Source organism: Bubalus kerabau, chromosome 5 (assembly GCF_029407905.1).
Source record: "Bubalus kerabau isolate K-KA32 ecotype Philippines breed swamp buffalo chromosome 5, PCC_UOA_SB_1v2, whole genome shotgun sequence".
In the NCBI taxonomy this organism is placed as follows: Eukaryota; Metazoa; Chordata; class Mammalia; order Artiodactyla; family Bovidae; genus Bubalus; species Bubalus kerabau.
Window position 1 is genome coordinate 117,549,578 of NC_073628.1, and position 18,156 is coordinate 117,567,733.

At 47.7% G+C, this 18,156-nt stretch overlaps 1 protein-coding gene and 1 long non-coding RNA gene across 2 annotated transcripts in view; one reads left to right on the forward strand and one right to left on the reverse strand.

Moving 5' to 3' along the window:
- Nucleotides 1-2,308: 2,308 nt before the first annotated feature.
- The window catches only part of CACNA1E (calcium voltage-gated channel subunit alpha1 E), a 329,827-nt gene continuing 313,979 nt past the window's right edge, over nt 2,309-18,156 (forward strand). The window contains exon 1 of the mRNA XM_055582870.1: nt 2,309-2,873. Coding sequence (XP_055438845.1) covers nt 2,608-2,873 — 266 coding nt within the window. The 5' untranslated portion in view covers nt 2,309-2,607. The remainder of the gene's footprint in view (nt 2,874-18,156) is intronic.
- LOC129653313 (uncharacterized) lies at nt 2,892-5,626 on the reverse strand. Its single transcript, XR_008715057.1, has 2 exons — nt 4,676-5,626; nt 2,892-4,067 (listed from the first exon to the last, which is right to left on the reverse strand). It is a non-coding gene; the product is annotated as an uncharacterized LOC129653313 (long non-coding RNA).

Below are 18,156 nucleotides of genomic sequence, written 5' to 3' on the forward strand. Positions count from 1 at the left end.
GACAGCTGATGGGGCTTTGGGTTCATAGTACCACCTTCCCTTTCACTCTGACTAGGTGTTCAGACAGAAAAGGACCCTCCGATTAAGGGAGCTAGACGATAGAGTAAGGGAGTAAGGAAAGCAAAATACTAATTAGAGCTGACTCACCTCAAATCATAATTGGACCCAAAATGGGCTCCCCTGAAGCAAAAGGTCAACCTGCCATGCCCAAAGGGAGCAGTGCCTGCCGCGGGTGGGGGTTTTCCAGCACCAGAGACTTTCCCTTCACACAGACATTCTCACACAGCAGACCTGTGTCACTGCTCACATGGCCTTGCTGCCCCGCCACGTCCACGGAGGAACACACTGCTTCTCACTCAGACATCACGTCGTCTCCCTTCTCACCAGTTATCTCACACACAGGCACTGCCTTTCACATCTGCGAGGGAACACTCACCCAGAATTTCCAGCCTCTGGGCTCTGGTCACTCTCTTGTTTTCCTCCTCTGCCCCACCCCGCCTTCTCTTCCACCGCTTAGGTGGGAACAACTTGGAAGGGACCCTGCATTCAGGCAAAGCAGTGGCAGCTGATACCTGTCTTCAGATCAGACCACTGACTCACGCGGGGAAGGGCGTGGTTGCTAAACCCGGGAACTTTCTCTGGGGCCTGAAGTCCACCTTTCCCTCGTCTGCAGCTCAAACATTAATTCTACTTTTTCTCCATTTCTGGAGTGGGTTCGAGGAAGCCAGTGGAGCTGACTTGAGGGTAAGAGGTAGGGATGGGCGGGTTCCCCGATTGTTAAGATTTCAAAAAAGTGGTTTTAGCCTTTTTGAAATCTTAGTGAGTAGAACTCACTACTGGGGACCCAGTGTCTAGACCACCTTTCCAGAAATGCAGGGCTCTCCTAGAGCCAAATCCAAGAGGCCATCCCCGATTGCGTTTAGAGAGGGGGCGGCTCTCTAAATGCAAAAAGCTCCCACTAGAGCAGGCTCCAACCCGAAAGTGCGGAGACCCCGCAGGTCCTAGCGTCGCTCACGGGGCCTCACAGGGGCAGAAGGGAGTGCTGCCTTCTCCGCGGGGAATGCTAGGGCAGTACTCTCGGAGCCCGGGAGGCGCGGAGACGCTGCGACCGGGCCCCGGGGCAGGGCACGCAGAGCGCAAAGGTCCGGGCGGCCGCGCGCCGGGTACTGCGCGGGGCACTGACGGCGCGAGAGCGTGCGCGCGTGCGTGTGCGCCCCCGCCGGGCCTCGGCTCTCCCGCGGAGACTTCGCCGCGCGGCCAGCTGCGCCGGTCTGTCTCCTCTCCGCAGGACTTGGGGAGAGGCTACTCTAGCTCGGTCTTTGGCAGAGGAGACCCCTTCCCTCCGGCTACACCGATCAATGAGCCACACTAGCCCCGCGTCCTGGGAGCCCTCCGGCCGACGTGGGCCAGGGTCCTTCCGGCTCCATCCCGCCCAGCCCGCGCTCGCCGGCCCCGCCCCCGCTTCTCTGGGCGCTCCCGTGCGCGCCTCGCTGCGCCTCTGCGCTCGGCTCGCTCTCCCCCTCCTCGCCTTTCCCGGTCTCCCCGTTCCCTATCTTCTTTTCTGCTCCATCGAGGGGAGAGCTGCCGGGGTGGAAGAGGAAGACCGAGTCATCAGTGAGCAAGTTCGGTCCCTGGACAACTCGCGTGCCAGGCCACCGCTGGGCTCGGCGGCAACCTGTTCCTCCCTCGCCCAAGTGCTCTCCCGCCCGCCCGCTCGCTCCCGCCCTCTCCCCGGCGCAGCCGCGGATCGCTGTTGCCTGCTGATCCGGGGAGGCGGCGGCGGCGGCGGCGAGCGCTCCGGGAGGATGCTGGCACTCGGGCTTCGCTGCTCTCTGGATGCTTTTCAACTTCTCTCCCAAGCGCAGGAGCTTTGAAGTCATTTGTCCCTCTCCGGTTGGATCGACTTCTTATTTTGATATTTTGGGCGTTGCGGTTTACGCAGGAACCTCAATACCGCTCTCCTCCCTCCCTCCTTGTCTCCTCCACCTTTGGATGCGTCTGTGCTGGCAGGTTTAAAGACCCAAGTCTTGGTTGTGGAATTTCTTAGATGGACTTGCAGGGGCCGGCGTTATAAAGCATGTCACCGTAACCTCGTCCTTGTCTTTTTTTTTTTTTTTTTGAAAAGTTCTTTTGTTTTCATTTTTCCCCTCCCCCCCATCAATAAATTACCAAACTGTTACCTAGCGGGCCGGTGCCTGCCTCTCTCCCAGAACTAGGTGGTGCGTCTGCCAGAAGAGGAGCTATGTTTGAAGAGCAGCCTACTCCACCCCTCTTCTCTCCAGTCCCTGAACGCCACCACACACTGGCATTTTGAAAAAAAAAAAAAAATTGTCTCCAGAAACGGAGCACCCCCAAGCTCTCCCCCCCATTTTTTTTTCCTCCTTGAGGAATGGAGCTTCGCAGAGGTTGCATTTAGATTCAACAGTTCAGAGCGGCGGGGTTGCTGCTGCCGCCTCTCCGAAGAGCTCGCGAGGCTCCCCGGAGGCGGTGGTCCCCGTGCCCGTCTGGATGCGGCTCTGAGACTCCGTGTGTCTTTCTGCTTGTTGCTGTGTGCGGGTGTTCGGCCACGATCACCTTTGTGTGTCTTCTGTCTGTTTAAACTTCAGGATGGCTCGCTTCGGGGAGGCGGTGGTCGGCAGGCCGGGGTCGGGCGATGGAGACTCGGACCAGAGCAGGAACCGGCAAGGAACCCCTGTGCCGGCCTCAGGGCCGGCGGCCGCCTACAAGCAGTCGAAAGCGCAGAGGGCGCGGACTATGGCTTTGTACAACCCTATTCCCGTCCGGCAGAACTGTTTCACCGTCAACAGATCCCTGTTCATCTTCGGAGAAGATAACATTGTCAGGAAATACGCCAAGAAGCTCATCGATTGGCCATATCCTTTCTTGCCCACCATTACTCCCCTCTCCCCTTTGCATTTCTTCGGGTAAGGGGGGAAACCTAGCATGGAATTTGCCCCCCATCCCTTTCCTGGTGCCGATTTGCCCCTTTGCTGAAGTGCACTCTGTACTTTGGTGCATCTAAGAGGCAAGCGTGGTGCCGTAGAAACCGATGTGGGCACTAGTGTTTTTCAAGGTAAGACTTTTGGTTTCTGATTTTTCCTCCGTGAAAGTCTCCAGCATTCCTGGGTGCATGGTGTTGCGGTGTTTGCCTCTTTTGGGGCTGGGCTTGATTGGATTCTCGGCCCCCTGGTCCCTTCACAAGCTGCATAGAATGGGTTGCCACTAATCTCAGGATTTTCTTTCATACTCAGCCCCCCCTTACGTCCCTTGAAGCCATCCCCTTTGCCTCCATCCCCACCAGCTGGGAAGACATGTACACTGTCTGCCTGGAGGAAAGTGGAAGCTCTGTGAGAGGATTTATCAGCTCAGAAGCTTCAAGAGCTCGGAGCCCAAATGCTGTAGATACATTGACAAATGGATAAATAACACAAGCATTTGGCCTGGGACCCAGCTAACTGCTGGGGATTGAGTTTAAGTTCTGCTGGAAGAGGAGTGAGTGAGTGTGTCCCAGGAGGCAGTCTCCAATGACACAACCCAACAGCTCAGAGTTCGGGTGCTCTTCTCGGTCACAGCAGAGCAGCTTATCAGGGCCCATCCTTTCCTTAGTCCGGGTTGGGTTCTCCTGCCTCTTCAAGCTTGACCAGCTGAGTGCCTTCCCCATTCCCAGGATCCAGGCAGACCTGCCGGGCCTGAATTCATCAGCGGAGGGCTGCATCAGCTGAGGCCAGAGGTGTGCAAGCAATCCGTCTCTCGTCTCTCTCTAGCTCCATAGGAACTGCTCTCCACAAAGAACTGGTGGTGGCAGTGTTAGGGTGAACGGGCAGAGAAGGAGCTCCTTGGCAGGTTTAGTTAAGTGCACTCAATGCAGGCTGCTGATGAGGCATCTCACAGCCTCGTTCTTCACTAAGAATATGGGCATCTGGCAAGGTCTTTAGGAATCAGGGGCTGCTGGATGGTGAGGTAATGAGTAGGGAGCAAGCCGAAGGGGGGGGTGGATTATATACGGGTGTAGGCTTGGAGACATGGGACTTGGATGCTTGTGGAGAGATTTCTTGGGAGGGATGTACCTGCAAAAAGAGGCCACTCCTCGTCTTCCTTCGCCTGCCTCCCCCCACCCCCAACCTCCAGGTGTGCATGGGAAGGCAGCTGGAGCCACCTTGGGTCTCCAGTATCCTGGAAGCTCCTGGCTTGCCCCCCTTGGGGCCTAGGCATCTCGCTGCTACCCCCACCCCAGCCTCTGGCCTTCCCTTCCTTCCTCCCTAGTTCTCTGCCTCAGCCGCACCGCGATTGGCTGGCGTGTGGGGCTTCTAGGGAGCACCCCTCATTAGAAACGCGGGAGCATCTCTAAGCAGATACTCTTCTTGCTGCAGCTCGCCCCCCCCCCCCCCGCCCTTCTCCCTTCACTCCCCTCTCCCTCCAACCCCCACAGAGATCCTGGGGCCAGCCGGTTCCAGAGTTAAACCTATCTGGGGTGAGGGGGGACGGGCAAGGGGGAAGGGTCCGGCCCCTGCAGTCCCGCCTGGCCGGTCCGCTGCACAAAGCGACAGCTCTCATTGTGTTTCGTGCTGCGGCTGGCTGCGAACACTCCGCGAGCCAGGTCCCTACAGATTTTCCCAGCAGGCACCCCGTTCCCCGCCCGCCCATCTTCTACAATTCTCCAAAATTTCCCACCCACCTTGTGCTGCTTTACAGCGTGCCTCTCTTAGGGGCGTGTTTACCCAGACAGGCGCCCTCCCGTTGCCAGGCGGTAGACAAAGCCGCCCAGCCGCCCCGCGGGTGGCATAGTGTGCCCGTGGCCAGCGTTGGCACCTCGGACGGCACTCCCGTAACTCCCCTCGCGGCCTGGACTCCACCGTTCCTCCGGGTTTAGCACCTCGGGCACTTCCGGCCCGGCCCAGGCTCCCGGGCGGGGAAATTAAGCACGTCGCCTACACCACGAGGTCGTTGCTTTTCACGTTTTCTTTTCCGCCGCAAAGACGCCGCTTTTCTAGCAGGCATTGGGAGCGGCGCAAGGTGTGACTGTGGGCTTCACTGCGCTCTTTTCATGTCTTCGGCCAGAATGCGCCAAAAAGTCAAAAGAGACAGTAGGGAGTTAATTTCAGCATCCTACTCGGTGCCTTGGCCCTGAGCCGCATCCTAGTGGGCCCTTCCAGCCCATTGTTGGAAGTTTCGCGGTGGTTCTACAGCATGTAGGCTGTTTGTAACAGTGTTCTGAGAACATTTGCTAAGGTGTGTAGAGGAGCCCTGTTGGCAAATTTAAAATACACCATGTTTGCTTTTTATTCCTGGCTGTACAGTGTAATTGACTAATATATAGTGGTGACCATGTGGAAACATTGCACTTACGGGGGTTCCGCGTGTGCTCTAATAGGGCATCTAAGTTCCTGGTCTCACCCCTCTTCTTTCTAATTCCTTTCCGAAATTATGTTCCTTCTTCTTACTGGGAGTCTGAGCACTGGTTTTCCAGCAAAGCTTTGGAGCTCAGCTGTCGGGGTTCAAATCTCAGTTCCTTTACCAGCCCTGTGACCTTGAAAAGTTACTTTATTTCTCTGTGACTCAGTTTCCTTATCTGTGAAGTGACGATGATAATAATGAGTTACTGGGAGAATTAAATGAATTAATATATGTCAGGTTCCTAGAGCACTGCCTAATTACCCAATAAATATTAATAGAGTCCTTAAGACATTTTAGCATACTGAAGCGAGGAACCTTAGTTCTTGGTGAACTAAGTCTTCTAGGTTTTTGCCTCCCACAGACAGCAAGGGGCATCATCCTCATCCACCAAAAACCTAGGGGCTTTTTAAAAATTCAGAATTCCAGATGCAGAGAAGAAACCAGTGGTTATCACAGGGAAGAGGGGCAGAAGGAGGGGTAAAACAGGTGAAGGGGATTAAGAGGTTCAAACTATGGGTTATAAATAAGACACAGGGGTGTAATGTACAAGACAGGGAAATATATAAAATATAGTCTGTATTTTATAATGGGACTTCCCTGGGGGCTCAGTGATAAAGAATCTACCAATGCAGGAGACATGGGTTTGATCCCTGGGTGGGGAAGATGCTCTGGAGAAAGAAATGGCAACCCACTTCAGTATTCTTGCCTGGGAAATCCCATGGACAAAGGAGCCTGGTGGGTTACAGTCCAGGGTTGCAGAAGAGTTGGACACAACTTAGCAACTAAACAGCAACATATTTTATAATAACTGTATAGCATGTTATCTATAAAAATATCAAATTGCTGTGTTGTGCACCTGAAGCTATTATTGTAAATCAAGTATGCCTCACTTAAAAACATTTCGGAATCCCAAACCACACTACAGATTTACTGAATCAGATTTTGCATTTTAATAAGATCCTCAGGTGACTAGTATGCCCATTTGTTTGGGAAATGCTTTTGTACTCTACTTAAGGGCCAGAATTTCACAGAATGTTAAGATTCAGGACACATGTCAAGACCTGTTTTGAACTGTCATATTCACATGCAACATGCTTGAGGATTTTGATTATTCATGCAGTGCACCTTCTAAGATAAATACATCTGTTTTTGGCTGCAGAAAGTCACTGGAGAACCCCAGGAGTTGTTCAGTCGCTCAGTCGTGTCCAACTGTGACCCTATGGACTACAGTATGCCAGGCTTCCCTGTCCTTTAGTATCTCCTGGAGTTTGCCCAGACTCATGTCTGTTGAATCAGTGATGCCATCCAGCTGTCTCACCCTCTGTTGTCCCCTTTTACTCCTGCTAGGAGGATAATGTATAATTCTGTGTGCTGTGTTAGTGGTTTCTGACCACTACATTTTACTGGTCTTTAATCACATTGGCCTGAAAAGTTAAATATAAGGAATGATGTAACTTATACTTGGGGGATTCTCTGATTTGGATGGAGGGTGGTAACCTTATCCAGTTATTAATAAGGAAGGTCTTGTACTTGTGGGAAAAAATGCCTAGGATAACCAGATTTGGCATGAAAAATGGTGGCAGGTCAACAGCCCACTCTGAATAAGTTTCATTTTTCTTGGAAGCTACATCTGCATAGGGAGATAATTTTATTTTCTTATGGCACTCTCTTCTGCAGTGGATACCATAACCTTTTTGAAAATGTTAATCTGATTTAAAATGTGGTATTGCATTTTACATGATTCTTCTTTTCTTTCTTGCTCATCTAATAGATCTAACAAAAGGGTTCTCTTTTTCTCAGGGAATTGGCTGCTCTGAATGTCATCCTGCATTTACTATGTTGTGTGCTTATTGGCGCTAACCCTTCTGTGCTGGGGCCAGTTGCCCTGTAGACCTACAGGGTCTCCCTCATGGTTTGTGAGATGCTCCCCACACATTTGCGCTTTTCTAGGTTAGAAGAGGAAAGAAAGAAATGGCATGTCTGACTTTGTCATTGAGGAGCAGTGGGGTACTTCTCCCCCACTGATGGCGTGGGTCATCTCAGCAGGGGAGCACGTGTTTCATGTGGAAATGAACATGGTTTAAAGTAGGAAGATCAAATGTGTTTTTAGCCACTGAGCTAATGAAGCTCATTGTAATGAACCTGCGGATATTCACTCATGATTTCTTATTGTAGAGAACTTCATTATAGCCCCAAAGGACTCTGGCTTTGAGTCTGAGATTATATGCTGTATTATGGAGAATTTCCCACTGTCAATTGTCCATTATTTTTGGAGGATTTTGGTGAAGAGTACTGAGAGCTTTAGTTCCCCAATCTCCCATTATGGCGTATACCTTTCTCCTGCTTTGTTGCCTATAAATATATTGCACCTTGAAAGATAGTAGACTGTAATCCTGGCAAGAATTTCAGGTTGGATGTAACTCCAGTGGCTCATGAGTCAGATCACCTTGATTAGGGCAGAGGCTGGCAGTTAACAAGAACAGAGTCTGTAATTGTAGGCTATGATCAGATAATGCGGAGAGCCTTCACATCTTCTGTGTACCTGGACAAGGAGGCACTGAGGCTATGGGATAAAGGTCTTCATTTGCTGAAGCTCCGAGGACCATCTCCACATTGCCCTGTGACTTTGCCCTTGAAATAAGGTGTGAGAAATACTTCCTCCGGAAACTAGGCTGGGTCTTGTCGAGGGGACTATTTGTAGTTGGGAGGTAGCCTGGAAAGCAAGTTGGAGTGAAGGAGTTTGACAGAAATGAAATGATTTGAAGATGGAGACAAAAATATCCTGGCTGTGATGGTTTTGTCTGTTGTTTTGCGTGTCATTTCCCCACTTTCCTCCACTTGTTTTCCCTGTGCTAGGTGCAGTATACCCAATGAATTAGAGGAGGAGGAGGAAAAAAGGAAAACAGGCCTTCTTTTTTATCTTATTCTGAAAGATCCAGACTCTGGGATTAGTAGCTGGAGCCAAAATTGCTTATCTCTTTTTAGCTGCTGCTGTAAAAAATGTAGGTGTTTTTTTCTTTTTCCCTCAAACTCTACTGCATTTTATTCTCTTTATAGGAACATCTGGTTTCTTTCCATCTTCATATTCTTGGTTGAAATAAAATGCAGTCAAGATGTGCTAAACTCTGAGAACTCTCACAGACTCTTTGGCTCTGTGTGTTCCATCAGCTCATCAGGAGCCTCCCTCTTGTCATCTGCAGGGCTGCCTGGGAAACTGCAGCTCCTCAAGCCCAGCCATGTGGACCAGCCCATCAGAGGCAACTGTGCTGATCTAATTTTGTTTATCACTGACCACAAAGACATGAAAGGGGGAACTCACACGTGACTGTAATTAATACCCTTTTATTCAAGGAGAGAGAGACCAGGTCCTTTTCTTCACTTTCTCTTTCTGCCCAGTTCTCCGCCCTTTTCATCTTTCTATATTTCTCCCTCTCATTTTTAGGTTCAGCCTTTGTGAATAATTCATTATATGTGTGGGTTTTTCCTAGGCTTTTTAGAAAAGGAAGGTTATTTGTCTTCCTCTTGGTTATGAGCAAGATCCCTTGCAGAGGGCCAGCTTCACAAATCAGCTTTTCCCTCTAAGTCTTCTGTATTTTTGCAGTGGGACTGGGACATGTGAGAAAGGTAACTGGGGGGAATCTCTCTTTAAATAGGTTTTTTCTTGCAGTTTTTGTAATGATCGCCTCCTCTCCAGTCCTGTTTCACTGGGGTGCCCCATCAGTATGCAGACATTCCCCTCCTGTATTCAGAGAATGTGGTTAACGAGAAGATATTTATGTCCCCAAGCACTAGTCACTCTGAATCCTCTCATCCTCCTAGGTCTTCACGCTGATAAATGCTGAGCCACTGAGCTAAGAAGCAAGCTTCTGTAGCTGCGTCTTTTTAAATTCTGGTGTGGATTCATGTAGGATTGGAGTGGGGAGCAGACACTGAAATTAGTGTATCGTGCTCCCCTCCACTCCCATCAGTACATGTCTTCCAAAACAGTCTCTTTCAAAGAGGGATAAAAATGCCAGGGACCTCTATCAAGGTTTCTCCTTGCAAACATTCCAAACCTACACAGAGAGGGGTGGTGGAGTGCGGGGGTGGGGGTGTCATCAGCCTTAATTAAGGACAGAAAGTATAGCACAAAGTGTTTATGTTTAGGCTCCTCCAACCGAGTGGTCTCTTATGTGTTAAGCTTACTTCAGAATGCTGTCTATGGTGTATTTTTGACTGCTGAGTACCCAAAGAATGTTTGGGGCTTCCCAGGTGGTGCAGTGGTAAAGAAGCTGCCTGCCAAAGCAGGAAACGCAAGAGTTACTGGTTTGATTCCTGGGTTGGGAAGAGTCGCTGAAGTAGGAAATGGCAGGCAACCCACTCCAGTATTCTTGCCTGGAAAATTCCATGGACAGAGGAGTCTGGCAGGTTATAATCCATGGGGTCACAAGAGTCAGACACAACTGAGTGACTATGTGCACGTGCGTGCACACACACACACAAAGAATGTTTACGGAATTTTCTATTCCCTACATCTTTGACCAACATTCGGCTACGGACTCTTAACCCTATTTATGAGCCCCTGTGTCCCCATCTCTGGAAAGCAAGGAACAGCCAGAAGGTATATCCATAAGAGGCAGAAATGGGCCAGATTAAGGAGCACAGCACTAAATGACTTGAAATGTGTCTGTATCCAGTCCATCCTCGATCCTGTCCCTGGCACCGCAGTAGTTTACCCCTTAGGGACTTCTTATTGTATTGGAATTTTGAGTTCTAAGTTTGTTGGACTGAACAGTTCCACTCTCAGCCTTTTTGGACTTTTTTCAAGGCCTGCAATGGATGCATTCGTAAAGCAGTTCATCCCAGAGGCAGGTGGGCAGGGGTTGAGGATGTAACTCCAGGCTAGGCTCCAGCTCTAGGCTCCTGTGGTCCAGATGAGTGAATGGCTTCAGGGTGGGGCCCTCCTGTGTCAAGTGTGGTCTTATTGCCTGTGGGTGGTTGATTTGAATTGCTGTTGCAACTGCATAATTTTGAGGCTTTTTTGGGCTGCATTTGGTCCTGCTGCATTTTTGCTGCATCTGTTTCCCCCAATCACTGGAGAATTTGGAAAGCGTGTCTCAGATGTATGCACTGGCTTTCTGAAGGCTTGTGTCAATAAAGCCAGACGGTGGCAGGGGGGTGGGATGTCACTTTTTTTTTTTTTCTCCTCCCCATTTGGGGGAGATGAAAAAGGTGTGACCAAACAGTAGGTAACAGGTTAGAGGGGAGAAGTGCCGTGGTGGTGAGGTTTGTCAGTGATTAGACTCAGGTGTCATTTCCGTAGCCAAGACACAAGGGGCTCTTAGTGGCTTCCGGGACCCAGAGAAGAGCCTCTGCAAACCAGCGAGAGGAAGTTCCTCTTCTCAAGTCTTTCCCAGCCTTCAGCTCAGTTTTAGGTTTGAAGTGTTTCAAACTTTCTGTGCCTCTTTGTCAGTTTCCACACCATTGTCTCATGGGGCTGGTCAGAGTCAAAAAGCATGAAATGGATTTTCAGCAGTCAGTCATTGACGTCCTGGCCATTTCCAGCTGTGTGCTATTGGAAACTGTCTCACTCCAGCTCCATCAGGGATGTTTCTTTTCAGCAGGTGATTTCTATCAGCATCAAGGCTAATTCCTCATTTAGCCTCTTTGTGTGGAAGTCATATGTATGCAGTCTGTCAGTTTCATCTCTACCATTGGTCTTCAAACTTCACTGTGTCTCAGAATTTCCTGAAGGGCTTGTTAAAATACAGATGACTGGATCTCAGTCCTGGAGTTTCTGATTCCCTCCAGAAACTAAAAATTTGCATTTGTCACAAGTTTTCAGGTAACACTGATGCTGCTGGCCTTGGAACCGTACTTTGAGAACAACTGCTATGCCTGGCGATGCCTTTAGAGAAGTCTAGTCTTAGAAATCACTCGTCGAAAATCTGTCTCGTTTAACAGCCTGAAGCCTTGTTGTTAACGGGTTCTTTTGGGTTCGGGTCTTGAGTCTTTGAGACTTTCTTTGCCAAAATGCAGATGATCTTGGGAGCAGGGACATAGTAAGCTAGTGTATGATATTATCAACTTAGTCGGTTCTTCTTCTTTCTGGGCTTATGATTGAGAGCAGTCTCGTCTGAGAACAGGCAAAGGACATGCCCCCTTTAATTCCAGCACCTAGCACAATGTTGGCACTCAGTGAGCATTCAGTAATCTGTTGTTGAATGATCGAATTCATCAGTTACTGTTGATTAAACACAAGCATAACTGAAGTGCCTATTAATGTCTACTGTTGCACTGAGCAGGTCCTGTAGGACCCGGTGTAGCCTGAGTAGGGGGAGAGGAGGATGGTAGGAGGTGGTCAGGGCACTGGATAGCTGGCAGGGGATTGGAAGGTCATTCCATGGGAAGCTGGAGATTGTAAAAAGTAGCTTCACCTAATTCAGAAGGTTGGTCAGGGTCGCTCTAGTTTCTGCAGCATTCACCACAGGCTGTGCAAAAAGTACACTGTGTCTGTTGTTATCTGGCATTTGCTTGTACAGAACTCTTTATTAATTGGCGCCCAGAGATCTATGGTTTAATAACAATTGAGATTTGTACTGATGGTCCCTAGGTACCACAAAATGCTGTGGTGCTTTCTGAATATGATCAGCAAAGCATTCATTACATTATGTTCAACATGGTTTGAATGGTGTGTGTACTTTATTGTATTTGGAGCTTTTGCAAATATATAATCCATATTGATTATATAAAGTGGCTCATTATCACTTTTTTTTTTTTCATTGAATTAAAACCTTCTTCTCTAGTTATACCGGATAACAGAGGAATTTTGGCATTGTTCTAGAAATGAGTCCTTTTTACTCTAGCAATGCTGTGGGATCTAGAGATGGATCCTCGTACAATTGTCGTAATGTCAGATGGTGGTTAGAACAAAGTCATTATTTTTTAAATGGATTGTTGTCTCAGCAGGCTTTAGATTTACTGGGCGAGTTTTCCAGCTGACAAGCTGGCATTGCATCTAACAGGGTGTGCTTGGTTCTGTGGGCTTACGTTGAAAATGAATCCCCGGAATTTCCAAGAGAGTCTCTAATAAGCATCTCAGCAAGAGGTAACGCTGGTGGTAAAGAACCCGCCTTCAGTGCAGGAGACCCGAGACGTGGGTTTGATCCCTGGGTACGATGGCCCAGGATCCCAACATCCCAGAATGTGGGAATTTTCTAGCATAGTCAGCATTTTTAAATTGTGATCCATGGACCATCCCCCCACTCCCAAATGAAATGTAAGCAAAACTGTATTACATTTTGGAAATAAGGGGCCACGGGATCACTTAAAATGCAATAGGATTTGTGATTTCAAGATAGAAAGCAAGAAAACACTGTACCAGAGGGACCAGGGAAGATCCCCTGGAGGAGGGCATGGCAACGCATTTCGTATTCTTGCCAGGATAATCCTAAGGACAGAGAACCCTGGTGGGCTATAGTCCATAGTGTAGCAAAGAGTCGAACACGACTGAGCGACTTCACTTTCACTTTTCACTTTCATGCATTGGAGAAGGCAATGGCAACCCACTCCAGTGTTCTTGCCTGGAGAATCCCAGGGACGGGGGAGCCTGGTGGGCTGCCGTCTCTGGGGTCACACAGAGTCGGACACGACTAAAGTGACTTAGCAGCAGCAGCAGTAATCCTAAGGACAGAGGACCCTCGTGGGCTATAGTCCATAGTGTAGCAAAGAGTCAGACATGACTGAAGCGACTTAGCACAGTACAAGAAGTTGGCAGGTGATACTTCTCCCAAGTTGGCTGACTCACCTAACTTTTGTACCTTGGACTATTCTGTGCTCTGTTATACTCTTGTCTCATTTCTGCTAGATCAAGATTAAAGGATGTTTGGCCTGAAACGGTTCATTGCAGGGTGATGGTCTTTAGATGCTTAAGGCTATGGAACTTTAGAGTCGGAACTTAGTTGGAACTTTAGATTGACCAGAATGACTGTCTTGATGACATCTAGATGATTGTTCCTGGAGTATGGGGACAGTTATATCCCTCTGGTACAGTGTTTTCTTGCTTTCTATCTTGAAATCACAAATCCTATTGCATTTTAAGTGATCCTGTGGCCCCTTATTTCCAAAATGTAATACAGCTTTGCTTACATTTCATTTGGGAGTGGGGGGATGGTCCATGGATCACAATTTAAAAATGCTGACTATGCTAGAAAATTCCCACATTCTGGGGTGTTGGGATCCTGGGCCATCGTAGCCTATAGATACAAGTATGACGGGAACTCCACAGGGAAGAACTACAGGTCTGTGTTGGTGTGAGTACATCAGCATGCTGCCGTGATGAAGCATGCACATTCTAAGCAGCGAGCACCAGGGTAGTATAGGAACTCTTGCTGTATCACCCTGATAGATGACCATCAGGCTTCCAGTGTCAGAGTGCTCTCCCGTTATTAGAAAACTTAAAGGATAGTAAGTTGAAATACTCTTCCTTATAGTCTCCACCTGTTAGTTATTTTCCCCTCCTTTTCTGTTCTATAAAGCAACACGGACCCACATCTCCTCCTTGTTCACTTGTGCTGTGAACACAGTACTATAGCACTGAGCAGTGCTGTTGGCTAGAACTTTCTGTGATGGTTTATGCTTCTATTTGTGCAGTCTAATGCTGTAGCTGCTAGCCACATGTGGCTTCTGAGCACTTGACATGTGGCTGTCGTGACCAAGTGTTAAATTTTATTTCATTTGAATTAATTCAAATTTAAATAGCCACATGCCGCCAGTAGCCACAGTATGGGGCAGCAGAGGTAGAAAGGCCACATAGAGTCAGAAAGGCTGAGTTGCTATCTGGGATCTGCCCATCATTCGCTTTGTAACTGGACAAGGTTTCCCTAGCTTGGTGCCAAGGCCTTCTTGTGATCCGCTCTGCACATGGCACCAACCTGTCTCAGCTGCTGTAATGCCCTCCTCTCCCTCTGTGTCCATGGGCTGCCTGAAGGGACCATCCTTTCCCAGGCCTCTCTGCTTGTGCACTTGCTGCTCTCTATGCCTAGAACGTCTTCTCTCTCTCCCCCTGACTGCTCGGCTTTAAGACTGTACTTGAGGTCATTTCCTCCAGGAAGCCTTCTTTAATTTCTCTCAGCAGAGTAAGACCAACTCCCTCCTCCTGGCTCCCAGATGATACCTGGTTTATTACTTTATTGTAGTACTTACCCCATAGTTTTAGTATTGGTTTTAAATCCCTGTAAGTGAGAGCTCATTATCTTTAAGTTTTAAATTACCAGGACATAAAACAGTGCTTATTAACATCGGCATTAAACATGTTTATTTAAATTAAAATAATTTTTTAAGGTTTCTTTGTGTGAAGAAATTGCATTCTGGCTCTGATAATTTGAGGTTGTAGTCAACTGAAAACCTTGGATCTTCTGCTATGAATTGATGGCAGAGTTAATTTTCCCTCACGCTGTTCCCATTCAATTTAATTTTTGAATGTAAATTCAGGACTCTGTTTATTTCATTTTATTTCTTTGCTTTTGGTCCAACAGTCCATCCTGTAGAGATCCTTTTCAAGTGGGGACAGGGAACTAACATTCTTTGAGCATCCATGAACTTCAGACCCCATGCATGTTATTATCCACATTTTATATATAGGAAAACAGGCTAAAGAAGATTAAGTCAGTTGCCCAACATCATCACCAGTGAACGTGAAGCCTGGTGGTCTGGATCCAAAGCTTAGGTGGTTGTCATGACACATTGTTTCTAGACCCTTTACAGGATAGTCAGCACTCTTAATATGAGCGCTATGTCAACTGCAGACAGGACAGGCACGTGCTTTATCCTTTCATTCAAGTAATTGATGGAAATATGGTTAGAATTTGGACCCTCCCTTCTGCTTACCACTAGTACATTGGTCAGTGTTCATCGACTGTTCAGCTTTTCTCACATTTTCTCAACTTTAACCAGCTGATAGCCCTCTATCTCATCTGTAAGGATATTGGGCAAGATATCCTTGCCATATCCGTGTCATAGGCTTTGCTGAAATCCATACACACTTTTATACCTATTTCATGCCTGTGCAAAGAATCCGCCTGTAATGCAGGAGTTCTGCGTTCAGTCCCTGGGTCAGGAAGATCCCCTGGAGAAGGACATAGCAACCCACTCCAGTATTCTTGCTGGGGAAATCCCATGGACAGAGGAGCCTGGAGGGCTACAGCCCATGGGGTCACAAAGAATCGGACACAACTTAGCATCTAAACCACCATACCTGTATTAGGCTAGGAAATAACATCTTGCTTTCTCCGAGGTCCATACTGGGTGTTATTTTCAGAGACTCACCTAGACAGCATTTTATTTCTTTACTAGGCAGTAGAAGTTTTGAAGTCTAGAATCCCAGGAGTTGAAGTGATATTAGACATCAGCTAGTCCACTGCCCAGTTGAGGAAAGCTTCACCTTAGAGGTTAGGATTTACCAGTCTCTGCTTGGAAGCGTTAGTGTGTCAGTTAAAAACATGGCCTTTAGATTCAAGTCTTGATACCACCTTCACCACTTCTAGTTGTGTGCCTTGGGAGTTATTTGACCTTGGTGTGTTCAGAATCCTCAACCATAAAATGGAAATAGAAATTTTACCCACAGTGTGTATCTTATAGGATTTTTGTGATGATCAGATGAGATAACACATGTAAAATGTAAGAATAATGTCTGGCACATAGCAAGCCATGAGTACATCTTAGTTGTTAGTGTCTGGTTAATTTCAGATGAATCACCATTAAATTTCTACAGATCAATTTTCCCCTTCTAACAATACCATTTGCTTTCTACTGACTTGTTGGCTCTCTAATTGGAGCACTGCCAGATGTTGATGTGGCCTCAAGTTGGTTTTGTAACCTCGCTGAGCCTCAGTGTCTTTAGGCATGAGGTATAGGTCACCTGCCCTGCTTTGCCTCCCTTCCAAGACTGTTGTAAGGCTAACATCAGCTAATATGTGGCAAAGTCCTTTGAAAAGATGTTAGATATTGGGGACTTGCTTGTAGTTCAGACTGTAAAGAATCTGCCTGCAATGCAGGAGACTCGGGTTTGATCCCTGTGTCGCGAAGATCCTCTGGAGAAGGAATGGCAACCCACTCCATTATTCTTGCCTGGAAAATCCCATGGACAGAGAACCCTGGCAGGCTATAACTCATGGGGTCGCAAAGACTAGGACATGACTGAACGACTAACAGTACTACTACTGCTAACATTTTATTGAGTATTTACTATGTGCCAGATTCTTGTGCTAAGGGTGTCCCGTGGATTACTGCATTTATTCCCCATGACAGTCCTACAGAGATATGCATGCTTGTTTTCTGCATTTCACAGTTGGGAGGATTACATGGAGAGGTTAACTCATTTGCCCAAGATTACACAATACGCGAGAGCTGGAGGCCTGGATCAGAGCCCGTGCTCTCAACCACCTCAGTGAGGTGGTCTGCCCACCAGCCCTTTTTGTTTTTCTTCTCAGAGTTATTGGGTTTACATTTTTAATGTTGCATTAAAAAACACCTACATCCAAACCTGCCTTTTTTCATGCATCTCTAATGCCAATTTTATACCAACATTATCTCTGAGGACATGTTTGGATTTACAACTCAGAGAAAAATATCTTTAGGAGCAATAATGTTGCAGAATTTTCCTAGCAAACTTTTTTTTTTATTTTTAAACTTTACATAATTGTATTAGTTTTGCCAAATATCAAAATGAATCTGCCACAGGTATACATGTGTTCCCCATCCTGAACCCTCCTCCCTCCTCCCTCCCCATACTATCCCTCTGGGTCGTCCCAGTACACCAGCCCCAAGCATCCAGTATCGTGCATTGAACCTGGACTGGCAACTGGTTTCATACATGATATTTTACATGTTTCAATGCCATTCTCCCAAATCTTCCCACCCTCTCCCTCTCCCACAGAGTCCATAAGACTGTTCTATACATCCGTGTCTCTTTTGCTGTCTCGTACACAGGGTTATTGTTACCATCTTTCTAAATTCCATATATATGTGTTAGTATACTGTATTGGTGTTTTTCTTTCTGGCTTACTTCACTCTGTATAATAGGCTCCAGTTTCATCCACCTCATTAGAACTGATTCAAATGTATTCTTTTTAATGGCTGAGTAATACTCCATTGTGTATATGTACCACAGCTTTCTTATCCATTCATCTGCTGATGGACATCTAGGTTGCTTCCATGTCCTGGCTATTATAAACAGTGCTGCGATGAACATTGGGGTACACGTGTCTCTTTCCCTTCTGGTTTCCTCAGTGTGTATGCCCAGATGAAAGCAGATAAGATACTCAAAACCATCAGCCGTAGACCAAGGCATTCTGCTTTGTTTTTGTACATAAATGGTAGTTGCAGGTTTCAGGTGGCCTGATTGAAGGCATGTGGAAGTGTCTGTCCTAGAGCCCTGGCTTGGCCTCTGGGCAGGTTTTCTTCTCAGGGGTTCTGGGTCTTCTAGTTGCCTCCTCTTCATCTTTTTTCAGGCTTCTGAGTACTGAGAGTCTCCATCTTTGTTCTGTTGGAAAAGGGAGTCAGGATTGGATTCCATGAACTCTGGAGGAAGCTTCTGAAAGGGCAAGATGGATGTGACAGGGAGGGGGAACCTACATGGCTTGAAGCCCACGGCCATTTGCCTAATGAGCCTGGGGAAGGTCATCCAGCCAGGATACCAGAAGGCCTTTTACCTGCGGGAACTGGGTGCAGATGTGAACGTGAATGGAGATCTCAGATGTAGGGTGTCTGGAAGCCAGGCAGAAG